General features: G+C 35.0%; 1 protein-coding gene across 2 annotated transcripts in view; it reads right to left on the bottom strand.

Moving 5' to 3' along the window:
* LOC149260917 (putative disease resistance protein At1g61300) overlaps positions 1 to 23,642 on the bottom strand; it is a 69,168-nt gene extending 45,526 nt beyond the window's left edge. For both annotated transcript variants that reach the window (XM_089380883.1, XM_089380882.1), the window contains exons 1-3: positions 20,371 to 23,642; positions 20,001 to 20,082; positions 17,088 to 17,156 (exon numbers count right to left, since the gene is read on the bottom strand). In XM_089380883.1, coding sequence (XP_089237009.1) covers positions 20,073 to 20,082; positions 20,371 to 23,501 — 3,141 coding nt within the window. In that variant the 5' untranslated portion in view covers positions 23,502 to 23,642 and the 3' untranslated portion in view covers positions 17,088 to 17,156; positions 20,001 to 20,072. The remainder of the gene's footprint in view (positions 1 to 17,087; positions 17,157 to 20,000; positions 20,083 to 20,370) is intronic.
* Between the last annotated feature and the right edge of the window lie 1,469 nt (positions 23,643 to 25,111).

Genomic DNA, 25,111 nt, shown 5'->3' with positions numbered 1-25,111 from the left:
CATGTATCGCGATTAATCAGTGATGCCCTAAATTCCCCAAAACCTTCAATAGCAAAAATCTTGGAAAGTTTTAAATAAATTTATTTTGTTAAAATATTTTGGCTACGTCTTTAATACCTTCAACTATACTAGATTAAGCTACAACATATTGGCTCCAACTAGGGACTGTTCTTTGCCTACAATGCATGATAACTACAGACCAATAGCCTTGGTTGGGCATGGATTCAAATTAAATTAAATTTTTTCCCATTTATCTCAAAACTTATGAAAAACTAAATCCCTTTGAAATCTCTCTTTTGTGGAATCCTTATTCTTCCTTCTGCAATCTAGAACAAAACTTCTGAAAATATAAAATTAAATGCTCATTTTCTGAGCTTATTTATGTATAGGTTTTACTTATATACATGGTTGAATTCCTTCAATTGAAGTCAACCTTCTAATGGTACCAGCCCAACATCTAAGTGTCCGACCTTATACCTCCACTTTTATGAAAACTGAAAATAAGAACAAACATGCATCATATGAAATCCTCACACATAAAATTTGATATATATATATATATATATATATATATATATATCTATATATATATATATATATATATATATATATATATATATACCCCATAATTGATGTTTGTTGCTAACGAAAGAAAGGGGCCATATAGTCAGCTATTGGATCATAAAATGAATGAAAAGTTTCCTCCCTTTCTTGAATATCCTCCTGACATATATGTTATTTCACAGGTCAGTCACAAGCATTGCTTAGTTCTTCAACCTTGGAATTTTCTTGAAGAGGTTGTTGTTGGTCCTCTTCTAGCCATTTTTCCATAAGAAAATCCTCTTGGAAATATGAAACAAAATTGTCTCGCTATGAACTCTAAGTATCATAAACTGGAGATTTTGTTGGGAAACCTAAACCCTCATCTGAAAGATAAGTATCTTAAATGGGGGCACTAGAAAAATAAACAAAATATCACCTCTGAGGGTTTGTATGCAACTGAATCAACTCTTATTTTTATGGAATTAGCTCATCGGAAAAGAATGAATAGGTTGCCATTTTAATACCTAGGGAAAAAAACCCCAAAGCTAAATAGATAGGTGAATATATACAACCAAATGTTGAGTCTTTTTACCTTCAAGAATCATCATCAAATGTTCAGAAAACTCAGGGAAAAGTTTTCTAATATGTTCCCTAGCAACAGTGTCAATTTGATGTTGTTTCCCCAAAGACATTTCCTAGATGCAAGGAAAATAGTACCGAGGACATCTCAATATTGATGAAAATAGTTAAAATCAATGGTCGGGGGGGCAGGACATGACGACTTGCTACAAATCTTCTAATTCGGAAACCCTAGCCTCCAAAACATAATGGCTAGAAAACTATGAGGGTTGTAGGGTCTTAGATTTAAAGAGTGGTTTGAAGAGAAAAAAAAGGACAAAGTTCATACCCAAGCAATTAATAATCTGAATATAACTTCTACGGAAAGAATACTAAAATACTAAGAAGATGTGAATGGATTTCCTTAATGTGGAGCGCTTCATTAAGGGTTTCAGATTTAAACAACATGAGTACATGCAAGTAAATTCATGAAAACTTAAATTGAAACAACTAGTTGCATTTCGCACTGTCCAAGAGAAGTAAAAACATAAAGGATTGATAAACACAAGAGGAAAAACAATGACTACAATTAACCCCAAAGTTGGAATCAAAATTTCTTATTGTTCTTTGATTTCAGAGAGATATCCCCATTACAAGTCAGTCATGAATACTGGACTCCAAACCCCTACAAAATTTCACCTTCATATTCCCCCCCCCCCAACCTAATTGTCTCCTTCGGTTATAAAACTTATTTCTAAAACAATTATGAAACTATCTATTTATGAAAGGATTCCCTTTGAATAAATCATTTGCAACCTTGAATATAGAATTCAATCTCTTAGGAATGAAGAGAGAGAACAAATTATACAAGAGTGTGTCGTCATTTTAAGTAAAGAAAGACCTCTGAAAGGTAATTTAAACCATGAGAAGTTAATGGCTGTAAATAATCTAAGAAACAATGAACACATTGTCATCTTGAAAGCAGATAAAGGTGGGGCAACAGTAATTATGGACATAAATTATTACTTCTCCAAAATGAAAGACCACCTATATAATAGTGGTAGCTATAATAATCTCAAAGATAACCCCATTTCCAAAATTACTAGAATTGTTAAAAAAACCCATCAAAGACTCTAACTTGGATGAAAAAGTTAAGAAGCGCTTGTCTCCTGATAGTGAAATCACCCCCCAAATTTATGATGCCCCTAAAATACATAAGGTTGGCGCTCCCCTCTGACCTATTGTAAACATTATCGGGCCTCCCACATATGAGTTGGTGAAATATGTTTCCAGCATCTTGTCCCCTCTTGTTGGCAACACTAGCTCTTTTATTAAGGATTTTAACCATTATGTGGAGTTCATTAAAAATGCAAAGTTGGCTCTTGGAGATAAAATTGTTGCTTTTGATGTTGCTGAAATTTTATAAATATCCCATTAGAAGAGGCTATTTAGGTTGTAAAAGAAGTCATAGATCTGCAAATTTCAAAACTTGCTGAGATATGTCTCAGGTCCACCTTCTTCACCTTCCAAGGTGAATTATTTGAACAAACAATTGGGGTGGCTATGGGATCTCCCCTATCACCCATAGTAGCTAACCTCTTTATGGAAAAATTCGAAAAGAAGGCTCTTGACACCTCCCCCTTGAAGCCAAAATTTTGGATTAGGTTTGTTGATGACACGAGTGTAAATTGGTTGCATGGAGACAAGAAGTTGAATAATTTTCTAGAACACCTCAACAACTTATCTATAGACATCAAGTTCACAATAACAGTTGAAGAGAAGAATAATATACCATTCCTAGACATTCTCCTTATAAGATATGAAGATGGAATGCTTGGGCACAAAGTATTCAGAAATAAAGCACACAGTGATAACTATCTTCATGCTGACTCTCACCATCACCCAGCTCAGAAAATGGGGGTTCTCAAGACTCTATTCACTAGGGTGTTCAGAATATCAGACTTCGCTCACACTGAAGAAGAAATCAAATATTTAAAGTAAGTGTTTGCTAGCTTAGGGTATAAAAAGGTACACATCATCAAGAACATAAAAAGAGCAAAAGCCAGACATAAAGATAAGCATATCGTTCCAAGCCCCCAGGAGTCTAGCAAAAAAGTGCATCTTCCATACATTCAGGGAGTCACAGACAAGCTGTCTAGGGTGCATAGAAAGAAGGATATCAAAACCTCCTTCAAACCCCTATCAACCATTAAGCAAAGAATGAATCAGTCAAAGATAGCCCTGATCACTTCCAGTAGAAAGGGGTCTATAAGATCATATGTTCTTGTGGAAATTGTTATATTGGGGAGACTGGGAGATCTTTTAAAATTAGACTAAAAGAACATGGCGCAGACATCAGAAATGGTAGAACTCGATCCTCAACCCTAGAAAAATATTTAGGAAAAATATGTCACCATATGTCTCTTGAAGAAACCAATATTATCTCCAATAAGAACCAAAAGTACAAGCGAAAAAATTGAGAAGCCCCTGAAATTATTAAACATCCACACAATCTTAATAGGGATGGGGGTTTAGAACTCAGTAGAAATTGGTTTCCCTTACTCCCTCAAGAACCAATATTGGCTCATTCTCTTCTCTATTTACCATCTTCACCCTTTCCCCTCTCCTCCTCTCTTTCCTCCCCTCATACACTTGTTTTTCTCAATCCTCCCCCAATCCACTAGCCCCTCCTCCCCTACCCCCCTTTTTCCTACCCTAGTCCCTGCACCAATATTTAATAACCCTCCCTTCTTACAGTTGGTTCCTTTCTTTTTCCTGCCTAAGCTCATCTTAACTGCCCCTATCTTTTGTGGCCCTTCACCCCCCCCTTTATTCTCATCCCCTTATTTCAGCTTCCCTTAGTATATTTATTATTAATCATAATAACATCTATTAATAACACCTATTAATAACCCCATATTAATCATAAAAAACCCTCATATTAATAATACCTCTAATTTAGTATAACTCCCCTTATCAATTTATTTATCCAAAAAACCCACATATTAAAAAACAAAGCAACTCATTAACTTATTATCTATCTTATTAACTACTATAACAATACATTAAGAATATAAATATAAATATTAACATTAGGTATTTTTATATCATAAGATGATTAATTAAAATATAATTTTAAAAAAAATCTTAGATTCATTACTTATAAATGTAGGAGTGTCCTAGTAACTATTTATATTAATTAAAGCATCTATATTCACATTAATATTATTGATAGGATTAAAAATTTATTTGGTGTGTTTAGTCATTAGATTATAATAGTAAAATAGAATTATTTATTACTCATTTTAATATTATTGTAATTAGATCATTAAATTATAAAAATAATATTGAATTTATTATTAAATTATAATAAATATTGTTAGGTTAAGTTTTAATAAGTAATTTACTTTATAAACAAATTTATCATTATTATATTAAAATAGAAATAAAATAATTGAAATTGTCAATAAGTAACCCATTTCACTGTGATGGTCAACTCTTTTATCCCTTTCTTATCCTTCTCCTATTTATCCCTCCATTTTTTCTTTTCTTCTCTCTAGGTTTTTTCCTAATGATGGGTCATGGTACTGACTCAAAACGTCGAAAACTCAAAATGAAAACTATGGAAGTTCCGAATTCTCAGAATCAAAATATATATTATATTATCAAAACCCACTTTTATAATGTTTTTACAACATGTTGCTTTGGATTTTTGGTTGGACTCATATTACATTTAACAAATTCTAGGTGTATGTAATAAGAAAAAAAACTGAAACATGTTATTGGATATAATGGTGGATGTCGATCATGTGTGGGTCTAAAAATAGAAACATGTACATACAATATTGAACGTTGAGGTTTTGTGGGCCATGTATTCCACGCTCGTTTGCAACCAACAATTATTTTTTCCAAAGCCATAAACTACCTTTGGGGACACCTCTTGGTGGTTTCTAGAATAGAGGAGGATGTAGTTGTAATCAACTATAGCTATAGATTTCTATATGAGTGGTTTTACATTTATGCTCATTCCGAGGGCTCTCTTCATCTTATCTTCCGATTGATTTCTTCCATCAGAAGACCATCAATTTTTAGAATGAATGTTATGGACCATGGATTTTTTTTTCATTTGTAAGAAGTATAAAACCAATTTTTGTCTGTTTTCATTTGAAGTTTTTATTATTTCTGAGGAGTCTACCCCAACCATCATCAACTCCACCTAATTGAAGGTCTTCCTCATATGCTAATGTAAAAAAAAAAAAATGTTCCAGATGAATGTTAGAAGAATAAATATTGAAGTCTCCTTGCATTTTCTTTGACCTCAAAAGAATGATCATGAAACTGTATAGGATTTTCTGGCATCCACTGTATTAGTTTGCACAAGAGGACCCCTAGCCAAAGTTTTCAAGAATCTCAAATTCTTCACAATTGAAGTTTTATTGTCATCATCCTTGTACTTTTAAATACATCTCTGGGATTCATCTTGGGAATGTTCAATGTTCGGATGCCTACATTACATTTCATTCCAAGTTTCCTCCCTCAAACTTCTTTGAATCTCTCTCCCCCCTTATTTTGTACAACCAATTCATTTCCTACTACTTATTGGTAAAAACTCAGAGCAACTTGATTGCCCATTTCGACATTTCTTGGCTCGATTTCTCTGGTGGGCTTTCATGTCAATGAATATTGATATATTCCTTCCTTCCCTGACTATTTCTTCTCACACATGACACCATTTTCCCCAGCTCTAGATTTTATGGAAAGCTCTCCCGTTGCTCTTAATGGATGTGTAGGCACTGGGAGACGTCAGCTTCTGAGAAGTTAGTATAGAGGGATTCATGTCACTTTGTAGACCCATAAAATTCATCAAACCCATTCTTTATAAAATATCCCTGTGTAGTTATAGGAGTAAAATTTACAATCGTCTCCATACATGGGGGCAAACCAAATTTAGAACTACAATTTCTCATCCAGTCTGATGCACACAAATTCAAATCAAAAACTAGATTAATGCCTTCATCAGATTATACAAAGAACTGACATGTCTAGGACCCTATAAAAAATGAAATCGAACCTACACCAGTGTTGGATTGGCTCTTCATTATATTATGCATGGTACCTTCATTGTTTACATTATCTACATTTCTAGATAAGTGTTTTGCATGAATTATGTGCTTGTCTAAGACCATGGATTTGGAACAATCATTGAACAAGGTAAAAAGATATTGAAGTAAGAGTAGGTTCAAGAGAAGGATAATAGGAGAAGTGGTGTGAAAGAGGAAAAGAACGTTGAAGAATTTTCCGCGGTTCATCGCTGCATCATGCAAAATAAAATATGTTCAAATGCCAACAACCCTTTGTTCTGGCAGTGATAAATAACTTTTATGGAGAAGGGTCTCAAAATATGTGAGAGTCTTTTACTAAATTCAAATTATATCACATGCAAGGAGATGAAACTTTTTCATTACCCCAATAGTGGGATTATATCCCATATCCTTCACATAAAAAGTTTTTAAAATGTTAATATTGCTCAAACCATGTATAAAATGTTGACATGTAATGCAAAACATTGACCCCACTGTGAGCTCCTTATCTTGGTGTCTTCTGTATGCACTAGCTTGTAACTTCATTTTATGACCATATGGTATAGCTGTAGAAATTTCTACAAATTAGCTAGCTTTGATACCATGTAGAAATTCTCACTCTAGATCAATCTGATTATGCAATATAACTAAAGCAAAATACTTAATCTACTTCTACAATGAAACTTGCGTAAGCTTAATCAATTTGAGCAAGATCAAGTGGAACACATATAACAAAGAAGAAGGATCAATACACATGAAACACAGAAGAATACTCTGGGGAAAGCCTTAGCTAAAAACCCTGCTATTTGTATTATCATACAAGGTGGAAATATCTTAGAATTACACAAAGCTTTAGCTCTCACAGCTAGCCAACTCTCAGTACAATCCTCTTGGATACTCATAGGCAAACAAAGCTTCTCACAAGCCTTCTCCTCTGCCCTCCAAGCCTCCTATTTCCTTGCACAGTTTCTCCTAAGTGATCCTCCTGTTACCAAGTGTAACACTGATCACTCACACTGATCTCACACCTTGTAAAACTGCGCAATCCTCAAGGAACCTTATTCCTTTTGCATGGATGATTTTCCTTTATAGGAAAATTCTTCCAACTGATAGTACAATGTCCCTGTCTTTAATCTCAACTGGGTCTTTGTCTGAACTGACATGCATGAGTTATTTATGAGAGAATCTTCAATTATCTAGAGTACACTAGTTTCATGCATGCATGCATTAACTAACTGAACTCATAATTAGTTCCTCAAATTGTTTGGAACTAATTTAACTGGACTTAACTTAGTTAACTGAGCTAACTAATTACAACTCATCCTTATCTCCTTAACTAAGGGATAATCTCCTTAATTTAAGGGATAACTATTGCATGACTTCACAAAGACTTCTAGCTTGAATTTCTCCAACTAATTAACTCAAGATGAATTAATTAATTATTTTCCAAGCAGCTGGTGAGACTAAATTCAAATTTTAATTCTCAATTTTAATTCAAGGACAAATTAAAATTGAAATATTCTGAATGCTATTTTTATCATTTCTTGTTGCTATTCTCAACACTCCCTCTTAACAAGAAAGGCATTCAACTCGATCATGATCCTGAACCTTTGGAATGTTCTGCATGCAACACTTCTCTCTAGTGTTGTTGCTCCCACAACTCCAGAAACAAAATAAAATCCAACCTGAATCAGTATGATGCATCTGTCATCAAAGTCTTTGACTGATATTGCCTCTGTCAGCTGAAAACTTTGTGCTTATGCTAACTCAACCTTTCTACACCATTGTCAATCCTTCTCTATACTCTGTAGTATCTGACTACTCTAGCCTCTGTCACTTTGATCTCTGACTGCATCCTACTGATTCCTCCTGCTACTATGTACTTTGGGCTCCCGTATCAAGGTATGATCCATGAGATAAAACCTCTCAATGGACCCTGCCCAATTTCAACCTTCTTGGGACTATCACTTCACATCGCCCCACATCACACCTAGAGGTATGGCTGCATGTGATCCTTCTATCCACTTGGCTCGAAATTTCCCCCTATTGGAGGTCTTTGCATGAGTGGATGCCTCCACTCGGTCTCTGCTTAGCATCTCCAATTGTGGCTCCTCCACAATTGTCTGATACTTCTTCTGTGGCTGCATGTTGAGAGGTAATTTACTCTCCCTCTCAACCACCAAGTCTCCAACATTTTCCTTGCTCCTCAAGGCTTTGCATGCATCTTGAAACTCAAGAGCATACAGATTCTTGACACGTGAACTGATCTACTTCACCTGTCTCGTGGTGATGTGTCTAAGGAAAACCTTTCTCTTACTAAAGACAACATCATAGCTTTTGTCCTCCAACATCGCGATCAATACCAAATTCTTCTTCATTCCAGGCACATACTTCACATCTGTCAAGGTGATAAGAGCTCCATGCTCCCTCTAAAAAGCAACCATGCTGACTCTTGAAACACTAAACCTTTCGTCATCACCCATCTCTATGAGTATCTTGAGGTCTTTCTCCTCCAAGATGCTGAATAAAATTTTATCGTTGGTCATGTGGAATGAGGCTCCACTGTCAAGAAACCAACCACAACCCATCATAAATGAAACCATGCATGCGATGAGAGTAATGTCCATTTCGAACTGAGAGGTTAATGCCTCACCTTCCGATCCTATCGAGGATCCCTTCTTGGACTTCTTCAATGGGCAATTAGTCGCATAATGACCCATCTCATGAAAATTAAAGCATGTCACTTTAGATTTTTCAATCTTCTTCCCACCATGAGAAGAACTCGATTTGGAATGGGAAGCCTTCCCTTTCCCTTTCCTTTCCTTACTGGCTAAGTCTATATTTTCTTCATCATCATGCTTAGATGAAGAACCATCTCTGATGTTCCTCCTAATCTCCTCTTGCATTAGATCCGACCACAATCGTTCCCAATCCGGAAGTTTCTCTCTTCCATTCACTGAGTCCTAGTAGCTATGCCAGCTCTTTGGAAGACTGAGGAGAGCAGGTCTCACCATGTCATCATCAGCAGTTGTTATTCCTACACTACCAAGCTCATCTCTACAGGTGGTGAGCTTGTTCAGATATGTAGAAATAGTGTCGCCCTGTTCACACTTGATTTTCCAAAGCTTGTCCTTGAGCACTAGATTCCTCTGGTCGCTACTGTTCTGATATAGGTCCTTCAATGTTTTCCACATTGAAAGCAGAGCCTCCTTCCCATGGAGACTCGAGACAATATGGTCTCGAACTCCCTCCAGAAGAATCCTTCTCGCCTTTGCCACACACTTCTTCCATTCAACCAATTCTTGGGTATTAGCTGCTACTGGCTTGGGGATTTCTTGATCAATGAAATCCTTCAAACCATTGTCTTCTAATACCACTTCCATGCAATCCTTCTATGCTATGTAATTCGAGCTGTCATCCAGGGCATACTCAAGTCTCAAGCCATTGATCACCATTGGTGAACTTTGAGGTGTGATAAGAATTCTATTTTTTACCTGCAATCAAGAACTTCAAACTTAGAATTTTTCCCTTCACAGTATACTGTTCTCTGCTCCAATAAACTTTGCTCTGCTAAACTTGGCTCTGATACCATGTAGAAATTTCTACAAATCAGTTAGCTTTGATACCATGTAGAAATTCTCACTGTAGATCAATCTAATTATGAAATATAACTAAAGAAAAATACTTAATCTACTTCTACAATCAAACTTGCGGAAGATTAATCAATTTGAGCAAGATCAAGTGAAACACATATAACAAAGAAGAAGAATAAATACACATGAAACACAGAAGAATACTCTAGGGAAAGCCTCAGCTAAATGTTAGGTAAACTTGACTCAGGATAGAGTCAAAGTTGACCAGGTTAAACAATGATGGTTTTGGGGCACATGGTATTGTGCACCCATAGTATTCTGCCCATGGTATTATATGTAATGGAGCTTATAAAAGACTGGAATGACTTCATTGTAATGCAAGACCTAGAGGTGAGCGGTTAATGCTCACTTGGTCGGATTGGCCAGGGTTTTGGCCAAGGATAATGGAATTTCATTATGGTTGGGTTTTTCCCCGGATTTGGGGTTTTCCTGGATAAACATGTGTGTTTATGTGTTTATGGTTGTTGCTGGTTATTTTTATATTTATTCCTCTCAGTAATTATTTATGTTATGCAGTAAATTTCTTAACAACTGGTATCAGAGCCAGATATTGGCTTCAAAGGGATTCTTTGATGCCAGGGGTTTATAGTACCTGATGAGATCAATGCAGTTTTTTTTTTCAGATTTGGGTCTAGAAAATAATGGTGGAATAATCGTATGCGGAAGAACCTCGAGGAGAATGTGCGAAAGATAGCGCTGTAACGACTGATTTTGTTCGGAGCTTTTTTTTGTAGGGAATCGATAAGGGATATTTCCTGTGTGTTCTATGTCGTATTGAAAGATGGAGTAGGCATGGGATGCATGCAGGTAAGCAGAAGAAAATTGTTCATGCGGCTTCGAAAATTGTTCGTTTTCTGCTACGTGAGGCCACTGGTGTTGGAATCTACGAGGTTCTCGGGCTCGCAGTTGGAGCGGTTTGATAGAAGTTTTTGAGCAAATCAAATTGAGAGAGTTGTTCATGCGGCTTCGAAAATTGTTCATTTTCTGCTACGTGAGGCCACCGATGCTGGAATCTACGACGTTCTCGTCGGGCTCTCATTTGGAGCAGTTTGATAGAAGTTTTTGAGCAAATCAAATTGAGAGAGGATGGATCAGAATGGCAGCAGCAATAAACAAAAAAAAGAAGTAATGAAGTCAAAATTTTTGCATGTAAATGGGCATACTACTGTAAGACCTGGTAAGGCATGTGTACCCCTCGGTTATCACCGGTAAACTCTGGGTTAGACCTAGGTGATAGGGGGGACGTCGGGTTAACAATACCCCGGGTAAAAACTCTGAGATGAGTGGGATTGTCTCACTTAGGTTTGGCTGGAGTTAGTCAAGGAACCCCAAGTCAAGTTTAAGGGGGGAATTGTTAGGTAAACTTGACTCAAGATAGAGTCAAAGTTGACCAGGTTAAACAATGATGGTTTTGGGGCACATGGTATTGTGCACCCATAATATTTTGCCCGTGGTATTATATGTAATGGAGCTTATAAAAGACTGGAATGACTTCATTGTAATGCAAGACCTGGACGTGAGTGGTGAAGGCTCACTTGGTCGGATTGGCCAGGGTTTTGGCCAAGGATAAAGAAATTTCATTATGGTTGGGTTTTTCCCCAGATTTGGGGTTTTCCTGGATAAACATGTGTGTTTATGGTTGTTGTTGGTTATTTTTATATTTATTCCTCTCAGTAATTATTTATGTTATGCAGTAAATTTCTTAAAACTAAAAACCTCGCTATCTGTATTATCATACAAGGTGGAAATATCTCAGAATTACACAAAGCTTTAGCTCTCACAGCTAGTCAGCTCTCAATACAATCCTCCTGGATGCTCATAGGCAAACAAAGCTTCTCACAAGCCTTCTCCTCTACCCTCCAAGCTTCCTATTTCCTTACACAGTTTCTCTTGGGTGATCCTCCTGTTACCAAGTGTAACATTGATCACTCACACTGATCTCACACCCTATAAAACTACGTAATCCTCAAGGAACCTTATTCCTTTTGCATGGATGAGTTTCCTTTATAGGAAAATTCCTCCAACTGATAGTACAATGTCCCTGTCTTTAATCTCAATTGGGTCTTTGTCTGAACTGACATGCATGAGTTATTTATGAGAGAATCTTTAGTTATCTGAAGTACACTAGTTTCATGCATGCATGCATTAACTAACTAAACTCATAATTAGTTCTTCAAACTGTTTGGAACTAATTTAATTGGACTTAACTCAGTTAACTAATTACAACTCATCCTTTTCTCCTTAACTAAGGGATAATCTCCTTAATTTAAGGGATAACTGTTGGATGACTTCACAAAGACTTCTAGCTTGAATTTCTCCAACTAATTAACTCAAGACGAATTAATTAATTATTTTCCAAGCAGATGGTGAGACTAAATTCGAATTTTAATTCAAGGACAAATTAAAATTGGAATATTCTGAATGCTATTTTTAGCATTTCTTGTTGCTATTCTCAACAATAGCATAGAGTAGGGCCTCAAGCCACAATAACTTTTATTAAAGGACCGTCTTTGTGTAGGAAACATAGAAAACCAATATGGCTTATCAAAACTCATTTATGAGCTCAAATTAAAAAAATATATATCCTTTTAAAGGTAAAGAATTTATAAAAAAAATTGACATGTATTATGATTGACTAGTGATGCTCCAAATGCCCCAAAACCTTTAATAGCAAAAATCCTAGAAAATTTTAAATAAATTTATTTTGTTAAGAGACCTTGGCTACAATGTCTTTAATACATTCACCTATACCAGATTAGGCTACAATAATGGTATCCTCCAATAAATTCTCTTGTGGCCCCCTGTGTGGAAAAGAAAACAAGTGGGAGAATGTTGGGTGTGTGTTATATTATTTCCACAATTAGTTGCACATGCATGGGGCGATAGCCCCCCCAGTTTGTTGCGTCAGGCGTAGCAAGGGGGTAATAGCCCCCCCTTTCAAGGGGTTTGTAGGGGGGCAGTAGCCCCCTTGCACGGGTTCCTGGGCAATACCCTAGGAAATTTTTTATTTGGACCCTCTAACAGGTGGGAAGACCTACCCATGGTTTTTTGCATGGGTTTTGCACATGGTTTTGGGCATGATGGTTTTCTGCCCATGATATTTTGTAGATTCAGTCAAGGGAACTACAGTTATGTTCTAACCCAGGGTTAATGGATTTTGGTTTATGAATGCTTCAGCATGTATATATAGGTATTATAACATTTAAAGGAATATAATGAAAAATCAATCTGGTAGTCTTGATTTTGGGATCTAGGGGAAAATCGCTTTGTATATTTGTTTTATGTTCTCACCATTGTTTATTTTTCTATTTTAAGAATTCGTTTGAAGTTAATTTTTGTACAGGATTAAAATCTACACTTCCCCAATGTACACTCTTTTCATGTATCACGATGCTCAAGTGCATCCTTGGGAAGTCCTGTAGAAATTTTTTGCATGATCTTCAAAGATCCATGGTGCATCTGGTCAAGTCTCATACATCATAATTCAATGATGTCTCAGCTCTGCACCTTCTCTGCTTTTGTGCTCAAAGCAACACAATCTTAAACATACAATTTTTAGGGGTTCTTTACCCAAACCATGATCTGCTTCACTTGTCCCATGGCTATGTGACGAAGGAAATCCTTTCCTTTTCTAAATATCACATCGTAGCCATGATCTTCCAACATAGCAACTGAAGCTAAATTCTTCTTCAAACCATGAACATAAATCACATCTTTTGATTTGAGAGGAGAATCATTCTCCCTCTAAAAAGTAACAGTATCGATGTCAGTCACATTGTATCTTCCATCATCTCCCATCTCATTGTGCATCTGGAGGTCCTTCTCCTCCAAGTCGTTGAAGAATTATTTTTTGTTGCTCATATGGAATGATGCTCCACTATCCAGGTACCACACACTACCCATCACCAATGTCACCATGCATGCAATGAGGGTGAAATCCAACTCAAATTGTGAAGAAAGAGCTTCACCTGCCACTCCTCTTGAGGTATTCTTGTCGGCCTTCTTGTGTTGAAACTTCATGGCATAGTGTCCAATCTCATGACAGTGAAAACATTTAATCTTCGACAAGTCCTTGCTCTTGCTTTCCTGGCTGGAATCTCCTTTGGATTGGGACTTCTTCTATTTCCCTTTCTTTATCTTTCTAACCAAGGCACAATTTTCCTCATCATCATTCTTAGATGAGGTTCCATCTCTAATGTTCCACCTTATCTCTTCTTGCACCAAGTCAGACCACAAACACCCCCACTCTAGTAGCTTCTCCCTCCCATTTACCAAATCCTGGTAGTTGCTCCAGCTCTTAGGAAGGCTTAGAAGTGTTAGGTTGACTTGATCATATTCAGAAACTATAACACCAACACTCCCAAGCTCATCCCTGCATTGGGTGAACTTGGTCAAATAATGTGGTATCGTGTTGTCGTTCTCCATCATGATTTTCCTGGGCTTTTCCTTTAGAGCTAGCTTACTATGGTCACTTTTGTTCTGAAACAAGTTTGTCAAGAATTTCCACATTTCATATGGAGTCTCCTTACTCTGGAGGTTTGAGACAATATGATCTTGAACTCCTTCCAATAATATCCTTATTTCCTTTGTTACGCTCTTCTTCCAATATGCTAGATTTTGTGCATTAGTCGATGCTAGTTTCAAGATGTACTTATCAATAAACTCCTTCAATCTGGTTTCTTCCATGATTGCTTCCATCCGGTCCCTCCACAAAATTTAATTTGAACTACCCTCAAGGGCATACTTGAGCCTCAGACCATAGAACACCATCTTGATCCTGCTGCTAGCTTTGGAGAATAGATCTGCAAAACGTGTTCCTCCTGCAAGTACCAACTTGTATTCTTCTCTTTTATTTTGATTTCATCTTTGACAACATATAGAAATTCCTTGTATATTCAAACTGCTAATTGTAATTTCCTAAAACAATAGACTTGAATCTACTGTAGAAAATGTGGAAACAATTAACAATCGTGAAATCATGAAGAATACAAGAGAAAGAATTCAATCAACACATTACACAATTATTTCCTCAAGAAAGTCACAACTAAAAATCCCTGCTTTTTGTATATTGCATTAGCCAGAAAATATGAGAAGATTAAAATGCTTTGCTCAATCCCGAGCAACTTTTGCACTATCTCTATTTGTCTCTCTACTTCCTAGACAAGCCTAGGCCAAAACTTAACCAAATTTCTGCTTGCCCAAGTCCCTATTTTCTTACACTATTTCCTTGGGAATTAGCCCTTATTAATTAGGGAAATTCCTCATCCACAAATATGCAATCCATCATAGGCCTTTTGCTGACTGCATGCACCACCTGTCCAATTCAGATAATTATACAACTGATAGTACACTGCCCTTGAACTCCAATCTCAACTGGGTAAATCTCATATCACACATGCATGAGTTATTTATGTTTGCATCATCAGTTAACTGGGTGAACACTGTAGTTTCTCTCCGCAGCTAGACATCCTACTAGTTCCTCAATCAGTTGGAACGAACTTAAATGACTTTAACTCGGTTAAACTAAATTAATTAATTACAACTCAAAATAAACTCAATGAGGGCTCCTATAAACTAGGAGCCACTCTACATAACTCAAGTTAGACCCTCAACTCAAATTAACTGAGCCAACTAAGTCAAACTAACTTAGTTAACTCGTACAAGTTGTCATGTCATGTGGAATTACAATTTTATTCTAATTTAAGTCAAGGGAAAATTAAATTAGAATCTTTGTTGTGTCATTTTCAACGGGCCACAAGGAAAAGTTTCCAAGCCTACAAAAACTTTCTCCAAAGACATCCAAAAATATAAACTCCAAAGGAAGTAAATTGTATAAGACATATATAAACAAACAAAATTGAAAGAGGCCAAGTAAAAAGAATGAGTACTAAGACTAGGAGTTAGGTGGAACTAAACCTAGTCATAAGATTTAATAACCAATGTTTTCATTAGAAAACTTAAACATTGGAGAAGAGCACACTTGTTCAAAATCAACATTGCATCATTCTCTACTATTATGATGTATATGAAATAATTACTTGGTAATATCACTTAATACAAGGGTATAAGATGATCATCATCGACTTTAAATTCACTCAACATATACTTAAAAATTATTTAGTGTTTCCAAACATTGTAATTTGATTGACCCCATCAATATTTGATTCTTATAGGAATTTTATGAGTGCATGATGATATGCCTTATTGTTTGTGGTGTCATTCTTAATAGAAAGCCTCATTATTAATTGAAACTATTTATCTGCATATCCATACAAGATAAAGGTAATTGTACATTTTTTTGGTTTCTAGTAAGAACTATATCTATAAAAGCACCATAATTTTATCATTTTGAATCTATGATGACTATCCAACATTACTTAACTCTTTGAAACATCTATCATTTGAATAAATCTTAGATGTAAACCTTCATATATTCTCCACACATTATCGTCATCTTAAAAAATGCTTAAGATATCATCCATTATCCCAAATATGTTACATGAAATTACTAATAATATCAATAATTATTTATCTCTAGTATGTTCCAATGGATTCAAAGCATATATTTTGCTATACTCTACATATATTTTCAATGCAAACAAAAAATACTTGAATCCCTCAACTTTTAAAACCCTTATCTAGGTAGGAATGTTAATCTAGTTCACTTCTAGTCTCGTTTACAAAATATTATTCTTCCTACTACTTTCGAGTGGTGGGATATGGAACCTAAATGAAATTATTTGTTTTTATGTTTATTCATAGTTTTAATCAAGTGAAATGTGGAGTTTTTTTAATGAATTTTTATCATTTCAAACCCTTTTTTCCATTCATAAATATTTTGTGAACCATTTTATTGACTTATGTTTAGTATTTTTAGTATATACTTGTGATCCATATTATTAAAAACATTTTGACTTTCATTATTATTTGTATAATACATTATGAAAACTACTACAAAAATATGGTTGGAACTATTTCATATGGTAAAATAGTCAAAACTATATAAAATATATACTTAAATTTTTAATTAAAAATACCCAATGAATCTAAACATGAAAAATGGGTTTATACTACAATTTCCTTTTATTTATGATTAAGGAACCTAAAGAAGCCTAGCCTACTTGCATTGATGGTTGGTGTTAATTTCCTAAAGGCTAGAAATGAAACAACATTAAAAAGAAAAATCTACAAATTTAACTATAAACAAAATTACTAAGTATAATTGTTAATTTAATATAAAAAAAAAACTCACCAGAGATGGGATGACTAATCTTGTAAATGATGCCTTCCTCCTCAATCCATGCCTCTCCTTGATGCCTTCCTAAAAAAGTTACAATAAAGAAATTAAAGAAAAAAAATCTTATGCATATAATGAATTCCATACTTAATTGAAATAATTTCATCAACTATTAATTGAATTAAGAAAATCTAGGGAAATGCAAGAGATTGGCTTTCCTAGCTATGAGGCAAAGTTGTGAGTGCAACCTCGGAAACAACGATATATGTAAGAAAGGATGATGAAGTACATGTATATGCCACAAGAGTAGATGCATTTCCAGAAGAGGAAATAATGGTATTTGAATTGTTGAATAAGGAAACAACAATAGGACAACAAAAACTAGAAATCGGTGCAAGAACACTAGAATATGAAACAAAAAATCTTGTTGAAGTAGTCCTAAATGGGGCAATAAATGCATTATCAAACTATTATGGGGATTAGGAATGATAAAATCCTATAATCTGTGACAAACAACAAGCATGTGATTAGTTGGATTTAGAACAAATTCAAACAACCTCTCAGAATACATTATCATGGCTTTATTTCACAACTTCAATAGTAATGTTCAACATTTAGAGCTCCAATGAAAATGTTATTTAGGAGAATCAGACATAATTTTCTAACAACATCAAAAATAATAATTTATCTTCTTCAAGTAGTGTGACCATTTCCTTGGACGATAATCCTAAAAGCTCAGTAACTTCAGTGAGTTAATAATTTCAATTATGTAGGAAATTAAGCTATCATAAATAAATGTTGACTCTAATATATAGGAAGCAAATAGTCAAAAAAAATATTAAGAAAGGTATAATCAAAAATTGCATTTAATAAAACCTTAAAAACACTCAACACATATCCAAAAAGGGATAATGAAAATTTACACTCACTGAACCCCTTAAGGGGGGGTTTATTCAATATTTTATTATATGTGTGTGTATCTGTTGTGCAATAGGTCTCTTTGCATAGAATAAGTGACAATAATAACATGTCATAACAAGACATTCAGTTCAACCATCCCCTTAACTATATCTAATAATCCCTTCCTAAACCTCTTAATTGATTCCATGAAATCAACAATAATAAATTCTCCCATTGTTATCATATTTGATTCATATATAAATATTACATTATTCTAATAAATCATATAATTTATATATTATTTGTCACAATCAATAGTAATCCTTCATGTCATAATTAATTATATTGCAAAAGTATAGCTTAATCATCAAACATTAATTTGAGTTGAAACAAACTTAGAATGAAAAGGCATCCATGATCAAATCAAACAACTAGAATGATGATATTCAAGATTTGTCAATTTCCAAGTATATGTATAGCTTGGGTGAGCCTAATGGTTAAGAAGATGTGCTTCCTTGTCAGAGGTCGCAAGTTCAAATTGAGAGTGGGGTAGAGTATTTACACCTCCGTAGACTTTAGAAGTCAAATTGTTGCATGGAGGTAGATCCCTTATCCCAAAAACAAGAGGGTCTCATACAACATCAAAAGTAGAAATGCCTTGAGAAAAAATTGATTTCCATTTACATGTACATTCGAACATGAGGTATTGTCCCTAAAACAAGAGGGTTTCATACAACATCAAAAACAAAAATGCTATGAGAAAAAAAAAATGATTTACAATTGCAAATACACCAATACATGAGGCATAAGGCTTGTTATTGTTAACCAACATTTTCCATGCTTGAGAAGATAGAATGCTAAAAAAGGCCTTCTTATACAAGAATATTAATATATAATTATGAAATTTTTGAATGAGCAAAATCATGTAATGAGTTGTTAATTTAAACATAGTAGTTCTTAATTCTTAAGTGAAGTGTATGGAAAATTATAAAGAAAGTGTGTGTGAGATTATTGGTACCTAAATTTCAACAATGTAACTTCAAGACACTAAGCTTATCTTAAAGAAACATACATGATGGATCAATTCTAGTTCAAGAAAGTATAATTTAACTTCTAAAAAATTATTTTTGCAAACAACAAGAAACACTGTTTAACTTTCTAAACTTTGACTTCTTCCAATTTTACTAAAAACCATAAAATCTTAATTCAAAACCAAACCTATATGATCCAAGTTCAATGGATTCTAAACATTTCACCAAAAATTTAAGATTTCAATAATCTTCATGACAAGATTCTCACCCAATTGCCATTGGAGGAATTCCTACTCTATCATTAATTTATCTTGTAAAAAAAAAATAAACATAACTTTATGCATTAACATATTACATAAGAAAACATAGTAATTTTATTTTATATATTTAATTATTTTATATACAAATATATTATATAATTTTATTTTAAACAAAAAGTAACATATTATTTGATAAAATATTAAAAAAAAACAAATTTTCAATTTTTATTTAAAAATAAAATAAAATTTTAAATTTTATTATTTACTTTAAAATTAAATATAGTATTAAAAAATATTATCTTATTTAATGAATAAAAAAATATAATCTACTAAACAGTCTTACAATATTAGATTCTGAAATAGATGAATAAGACAGTTGATAAACTTATTATTCTCACAATAAATTTTAAAAGATCAATTTTTGCATCTAAGACCTAAGACCTAATAATGTAAGTAGTTTTGAATTTCTCAATTTGCAATGAAAATTGGTTTGCTCTAATTTTAAAATAAATTACAGCAAATCTCATAAGATAAATGTGCATGATAGAGTTTATCTTAATATTCTAAATAATATAACTATATATAACTAATTGATTAATAATATCGAATTATAATAATATAAATCAAATATATTAATAAAATAACAAAACATATAAATCTATTAAAACAAAATTTTAATTATTACATATACAAAATTTAAAAACCAAATATTAAATTAAATGCAAATTTAAAAGTACCTCTTTCGTGGCTATGCATGATCTCTCGGACAAAGATATTTCTCAGATTTTACACTGCCTATTCACAACCCATCATCGATTACTGCCACACAACATTGGATGACAAAAAGTTAGAAAAAGCAAGTTGATGGAATCATTTCATCATGATGTGTATTCTGAAAATTGTATTCCTTTTTTTTGGCTGCTACCACATTTAAAAGTGTAAATTAGAAATAATTGAAAAAATAATAATAAAAATGTTATTTATATAATTTTATAAATAGTTTTTAATATATATCTATATATAATTAATTAACAGATATATATATATAATTTATTAACCAAAAAACTGCTTCAGAAATTTAATTCATAAAAAATTACTTTTACTTACCCTTCCCTTGTAGGCAAATATTCTTTGAAGATTGTTTCCAACTTCATTTTCAGATTATTATTTTCCCATATAATGCTTTTCCACCAATTCCCTGGATACCCATATATTGCGGATAAATTTGGTACCTTTTCCATTCCATTCGGACATCTTTTCAAAGACCGGCAATTCCTTATCTTCAACACACGGAGCTCTGGTAGTGTCCTCTCATCCCACACTCCACTGTTTGATGGTCCAGCTACACTCTCTAACATCTCCAGCTCTTTGAGAACCAACTTCTGTAACTTCAAATATCCACTCGGAACCCTGCCACGGCTCCCTATCCCCAACTCTCTCAAATTCTTGCACTCTCTCAACTTTAGAAGCTTCAAATTTGGCATCCACTCCATTCGAGAGAGCTCCGTCATGTTGTTGCATTTGTACAATTCTACCATTTCAAGATGTTCATACTTGCAATTAGGCAGACTTAACCCTTTGTAACGGAATAGTCCTAAACTCTGCAGCTTCTTCATGTTCTGCATGTCTTGTGGAAGATTCTCCATGATTTCATCTGAAATATTAAATGGGTAGACCAACTCTAAGTGCCTCATCTCCGACCAGGTTCCCATTATGCCATCTTTAAATGCTGACTTTGTTCCATCCTGGGACGGTTCTACGAATACACTCAACTCCGTCAGGTTTTTGAGACCCTTCAAACTCCAAATACTTGTAGGCGCTTCCTTTTCCACACTTAAAAATGTGCTTAACACGAGGCTGCTCAATGAAGTAAGTTCAGAGATCTCACGTGGAATCATCTGTAACGACTCACATCCGCCTGAATAAAGACCCCTGAGATTTTGAAGCTGTCCAATCGTAGATGGGAATGATTCTAGAGATTTACAATCTGAAAGATGCAAAAATTGAAGTCTAGAGAGATGGCATATCTCTTCCGGCAAATCTTTGATGGGAAGCCCATGTAATGAGAGAAACTCAAGCATTCTTAGCTGCCCAATTGACGCTGGGACTGAAGTTATTTTGGTGCAGCCCTCCAGATCGAGAACCCTGAGAGAGGTTACGCTGAGTAGAAATCCTGACGGAAGCTCTTTCAAATTTGGATTGTTGTATAAGTTGAGACTCGCGAGCTTTGGGCATCTCAACTCATGACTGGGAAGATCTTCCAAAAGATTATTGGCTAATGATATCCTGCAGCAATTCTCATTCTGAACCTCAGGAAAATTTCTTTGATTTTGATTTGCCATGAATATACAGTTCTCCTCTCTCTGCCCAATGTACACCGCCATATCACGAATACACTCCTCAACTCTTACTCTATTCCAGTCAAAGGCTCTCGTTCTCTGTCTAACTCTCTGGAACAAACAGCGGTCTACGATGAGTTTTAGGTACTTGTTCCCAATGGCCATGTCCATTAAATAGCTCCCTTGTTTGCTCTTGACTAAGCCTTCTCCAATCCAGTTTTGCAGTAAGTCGAGCGCATAAATTTCTTGATCTTGCTTGTACATAGCATGATATAGAAAGCAGCTCTTCAGTTGTGAATTGGGCAGAGAATGATAAGCATAGCGGAGTAGTGCATAGAGGTGTGCATCAAGGCGAGGATGAGTGGGTGGAAAAGATGGATCTACCTCTTGAATGGAAGATAAACAATTGTCCCATTCATCTACACTGGTTTTCCCAACCATTGCTGCGGCGACTACATTTACGGCCACAGGCAGGCCTTTGCACTCGTTGGCAATTTTCCTGGCACGCTCTTCTATATCCATAGAAACTTGCTCGTCTTTGAAAGCCACTCTGCGAAACAGCTTCCAGCACTCGTCTTTAGAGAGGGGTTGTATTTCAGTGGATTGTTGTGCGCTCATTTCTGGAATCAGATCCTTCCTGCGAGTAGAGAATAGGACTTTACTGTGTTTATCATCCCCAAAAGCCACACCTACTTCTTGCAAATCGAGGCGACTCCACAAGTCATCCAATAGCAGAAGAAAGTTCTTCTCCTTCAGATATGCAGACAGCTTCATCTTTCTCTCATCAAAATTGCTTGGGAGGCTTAAATCTATTTCATTAGCAAGACGATCCTGCAACTCTAAAATTTCATAATTTTGGGAAACTGTGATCAAAATGACATGCTCGAAAACATTACCGACCTGTTTATATTTATTGCAGAGCAGTTGGAGGAGGTGCGTTTTCCCAGCGCGGGGTATGCCATATACGCCAATTACGTGAACATGGTCACCTTCGTTAAGCCACTTCTCTACTTGATCTTGAGCCTCCATAAACCCGGAACCTCCAAACTCAGAGGAGGTTGCTGCTTCTTGAGGGAATATTTCCTTCTTTTCATATAACGGTTTTGATAAAAGAAACTCCAGAGAAGTCACCAAAATTGACAAGTCACTTTGGATGGTGTCATAGATGTTGTCAAAAGATGCTCTCCATTCCCTTATTTCTTTGGGTTCGCACACGACAGAGTCGGCCATCTGCCATAAGCGATCGAGTAGGCCATCTGCCTCTGTAACAGAATTTTGCAGCAATTGTAACCAATTCTTCACGATCTTCAGGAGCTCTCTCTTTTGACGTTGAAAGAGGGTGGTGATATCCGGTTCATCCCGGAAGAGGGTGGCAATATCCTGTACAAGGTTCTCCATAAGCCTCAAGTGATCAGTTTGCAGAATCTGACGGTTATCCTCCTTGTTAATAACAACCTCCAGCAGTTTGATGACTGCGTCGACCATATAGGTGTTGAGGGTGTTGCCTGCTTTTGGAAAGTGATCAAACCAGTCACTTTCAAAGCGTTCAAAGAGATGATTAAAAAATGCTTTCCATGCTCTTATTTTTTCGGAGAGTCTCCCTGGATTGCACAACACAGAGTCGAGACACCTTTGGCGTTGTCCCCGCGGCTGATCGAACAGGCCTTTTGCCTCTGTAAGCGAATTGTGCAGCAGTTGCAACCAAATCTTCACCATCTCAGGCGCCTCTTTCTGTTGAAATCGGAAGAAGATGCCAATATCTTGCACAAGGTTCTCCATAGGTCTGAAGTCAGTTTGAAGAATCTGACAATTATCCTCCTTTTCAATAACATCCTTCAACAACTTCATGACTGCTTTGATTATGGCGTCGACTGCAGGTACTGTGCTGACGGTTGCCATGGCTTTCTTGATATCCGGGGAGAGCAGCGCAGAGAAAAGGAATGCGAAAATGCTATATCTGTGCCTGTGATATGTAAAGCTGCAAAGGAGGTCGAACAAGGGAAACTGTCGATTGGATGTAAACAAGGTAAAGAGCAGTCAGTCATCCAAGAAGCATTAATATATGATGTTACGTGGCGATGAAGCGACTTGAGAGCGAAGAAAAGTTTCTGGGAATCTGAGAGTTTATTTGGAAAAGAAAAAGCAGAAAATGTGTGGTCAGATCCGTGATCATGGTGCTCACTGTGGTTATTATGAAGCTCCAGGGAAGAAAAGTTAAAGTCAGAGGTAAATGTACGCCACGAATAGCAAAACACACCAAAGAAGATAGGAATTCGCATGAGAGAAAGCATCGAGTTGCCTTTACCTTTAGCTTTAGGTTGGTCCCCACATGAAGCACATGAAGCAGATGCGGAAAATAATTGCGGTACCTGTTAATTCCTGTAATTTGTCTGATAAAGTAAAAGCAGCGATTTGTACGTCCAAGAAGAAGAGTTGCCTTTAACTTTAGGTTGGGCTCCACATGAATGGAAAAGCAATTCCATGATTGCGGTACCTGTTAAGAAGGGTTGCCTTTAACTTCAATTATGGAAAAGCAATTCCATAATTGCGGTACCTGTTAATGAATGGAATAATTTAGAAAGAACGAGCAGATTGAAGAAAAGAATCCAATGATCATGATATATAATTAATTTCAAAGAAAAGCCCATACAAATATTAAAAAAATTAAAAATTAAATGCACTTGGTAAAGGACAAAAAAAGAATAGAATATATTTATAAAAAAAATAATCTAATCAAATTGTACACTCATTTAATAAAGTGAATGGAAAACAATATGAATATAATTATATTAAAATGTTGAAAAAATAATTAATTATATCATAAGAAAAAGAGGAAAGAATTAAAACATATTTACAAAATATTAAGTAAATTATAGAAATTGAAATTAATTAATTAATTATATATATATATATATATATCCGAAAAGACTTTTTAACAAATAAATAAATAATCTAAAATATATTTATTAAATGGATATAGAGGTTACTATCTCTGGAATAATAATAAAAAATGATATAATTAATTTTGAAGAGTGGCTCACTACTAAAACCTTAAAGAGCTTTCTAGAATTCCTTCATATATTAAGAATCAATCCAAGCATTTTGTCACTCTATCCTCCAACACCCATTTCTTTCTTCAAGTCAATTTCAACTTTATTGACTCTATATCAATCAACCCATCTTTCGCTAATTTATGAATGAAAAATTATGCTAAATTGATGAAGCTCTAGGACCCCATGCCTCTAAATTGTCTAAGGAGAAATTTAAATCTCCAAAAATAAGAGCCTCAAAAGCCATAAAATATGTCTTGAAAAGGTTTTCCCAAAAGGCCACTCTATCCATGCAAGGCTCGTAGGTGTTCATGAACAAAATATATTTTCCAATCTCTTGGGAAAAGAGTGTCACCCGAATTCTTAAGTCAATAGGCCAATTGTTGTCATACTTCATAGTCCTATTATTCCACTCTGTCACAACACCCCTAATCTCCCCAAAACATCTAATGAACAAAA

The sequence above is a fragment of the Pinus tabuliformis genome, chromosome 6, assembly GCF_031772625.1.
Source record: "Pinus tabuliformis cultivar Carrire ecotype Pingquan chromosome 6, CPIR1, whole genome shotgun sequence".
Classification (NCBI taxonomy): domain Eukaryota; kingdom Viridiplantae; phylum Streptophyta; class Pinopsida; order Pinales; family Pinaceae; genus Pinus; species Pinus tabuliformis.
This window is presented reverse-complemented; position numbering and strand designations above follow the sequence as displayed.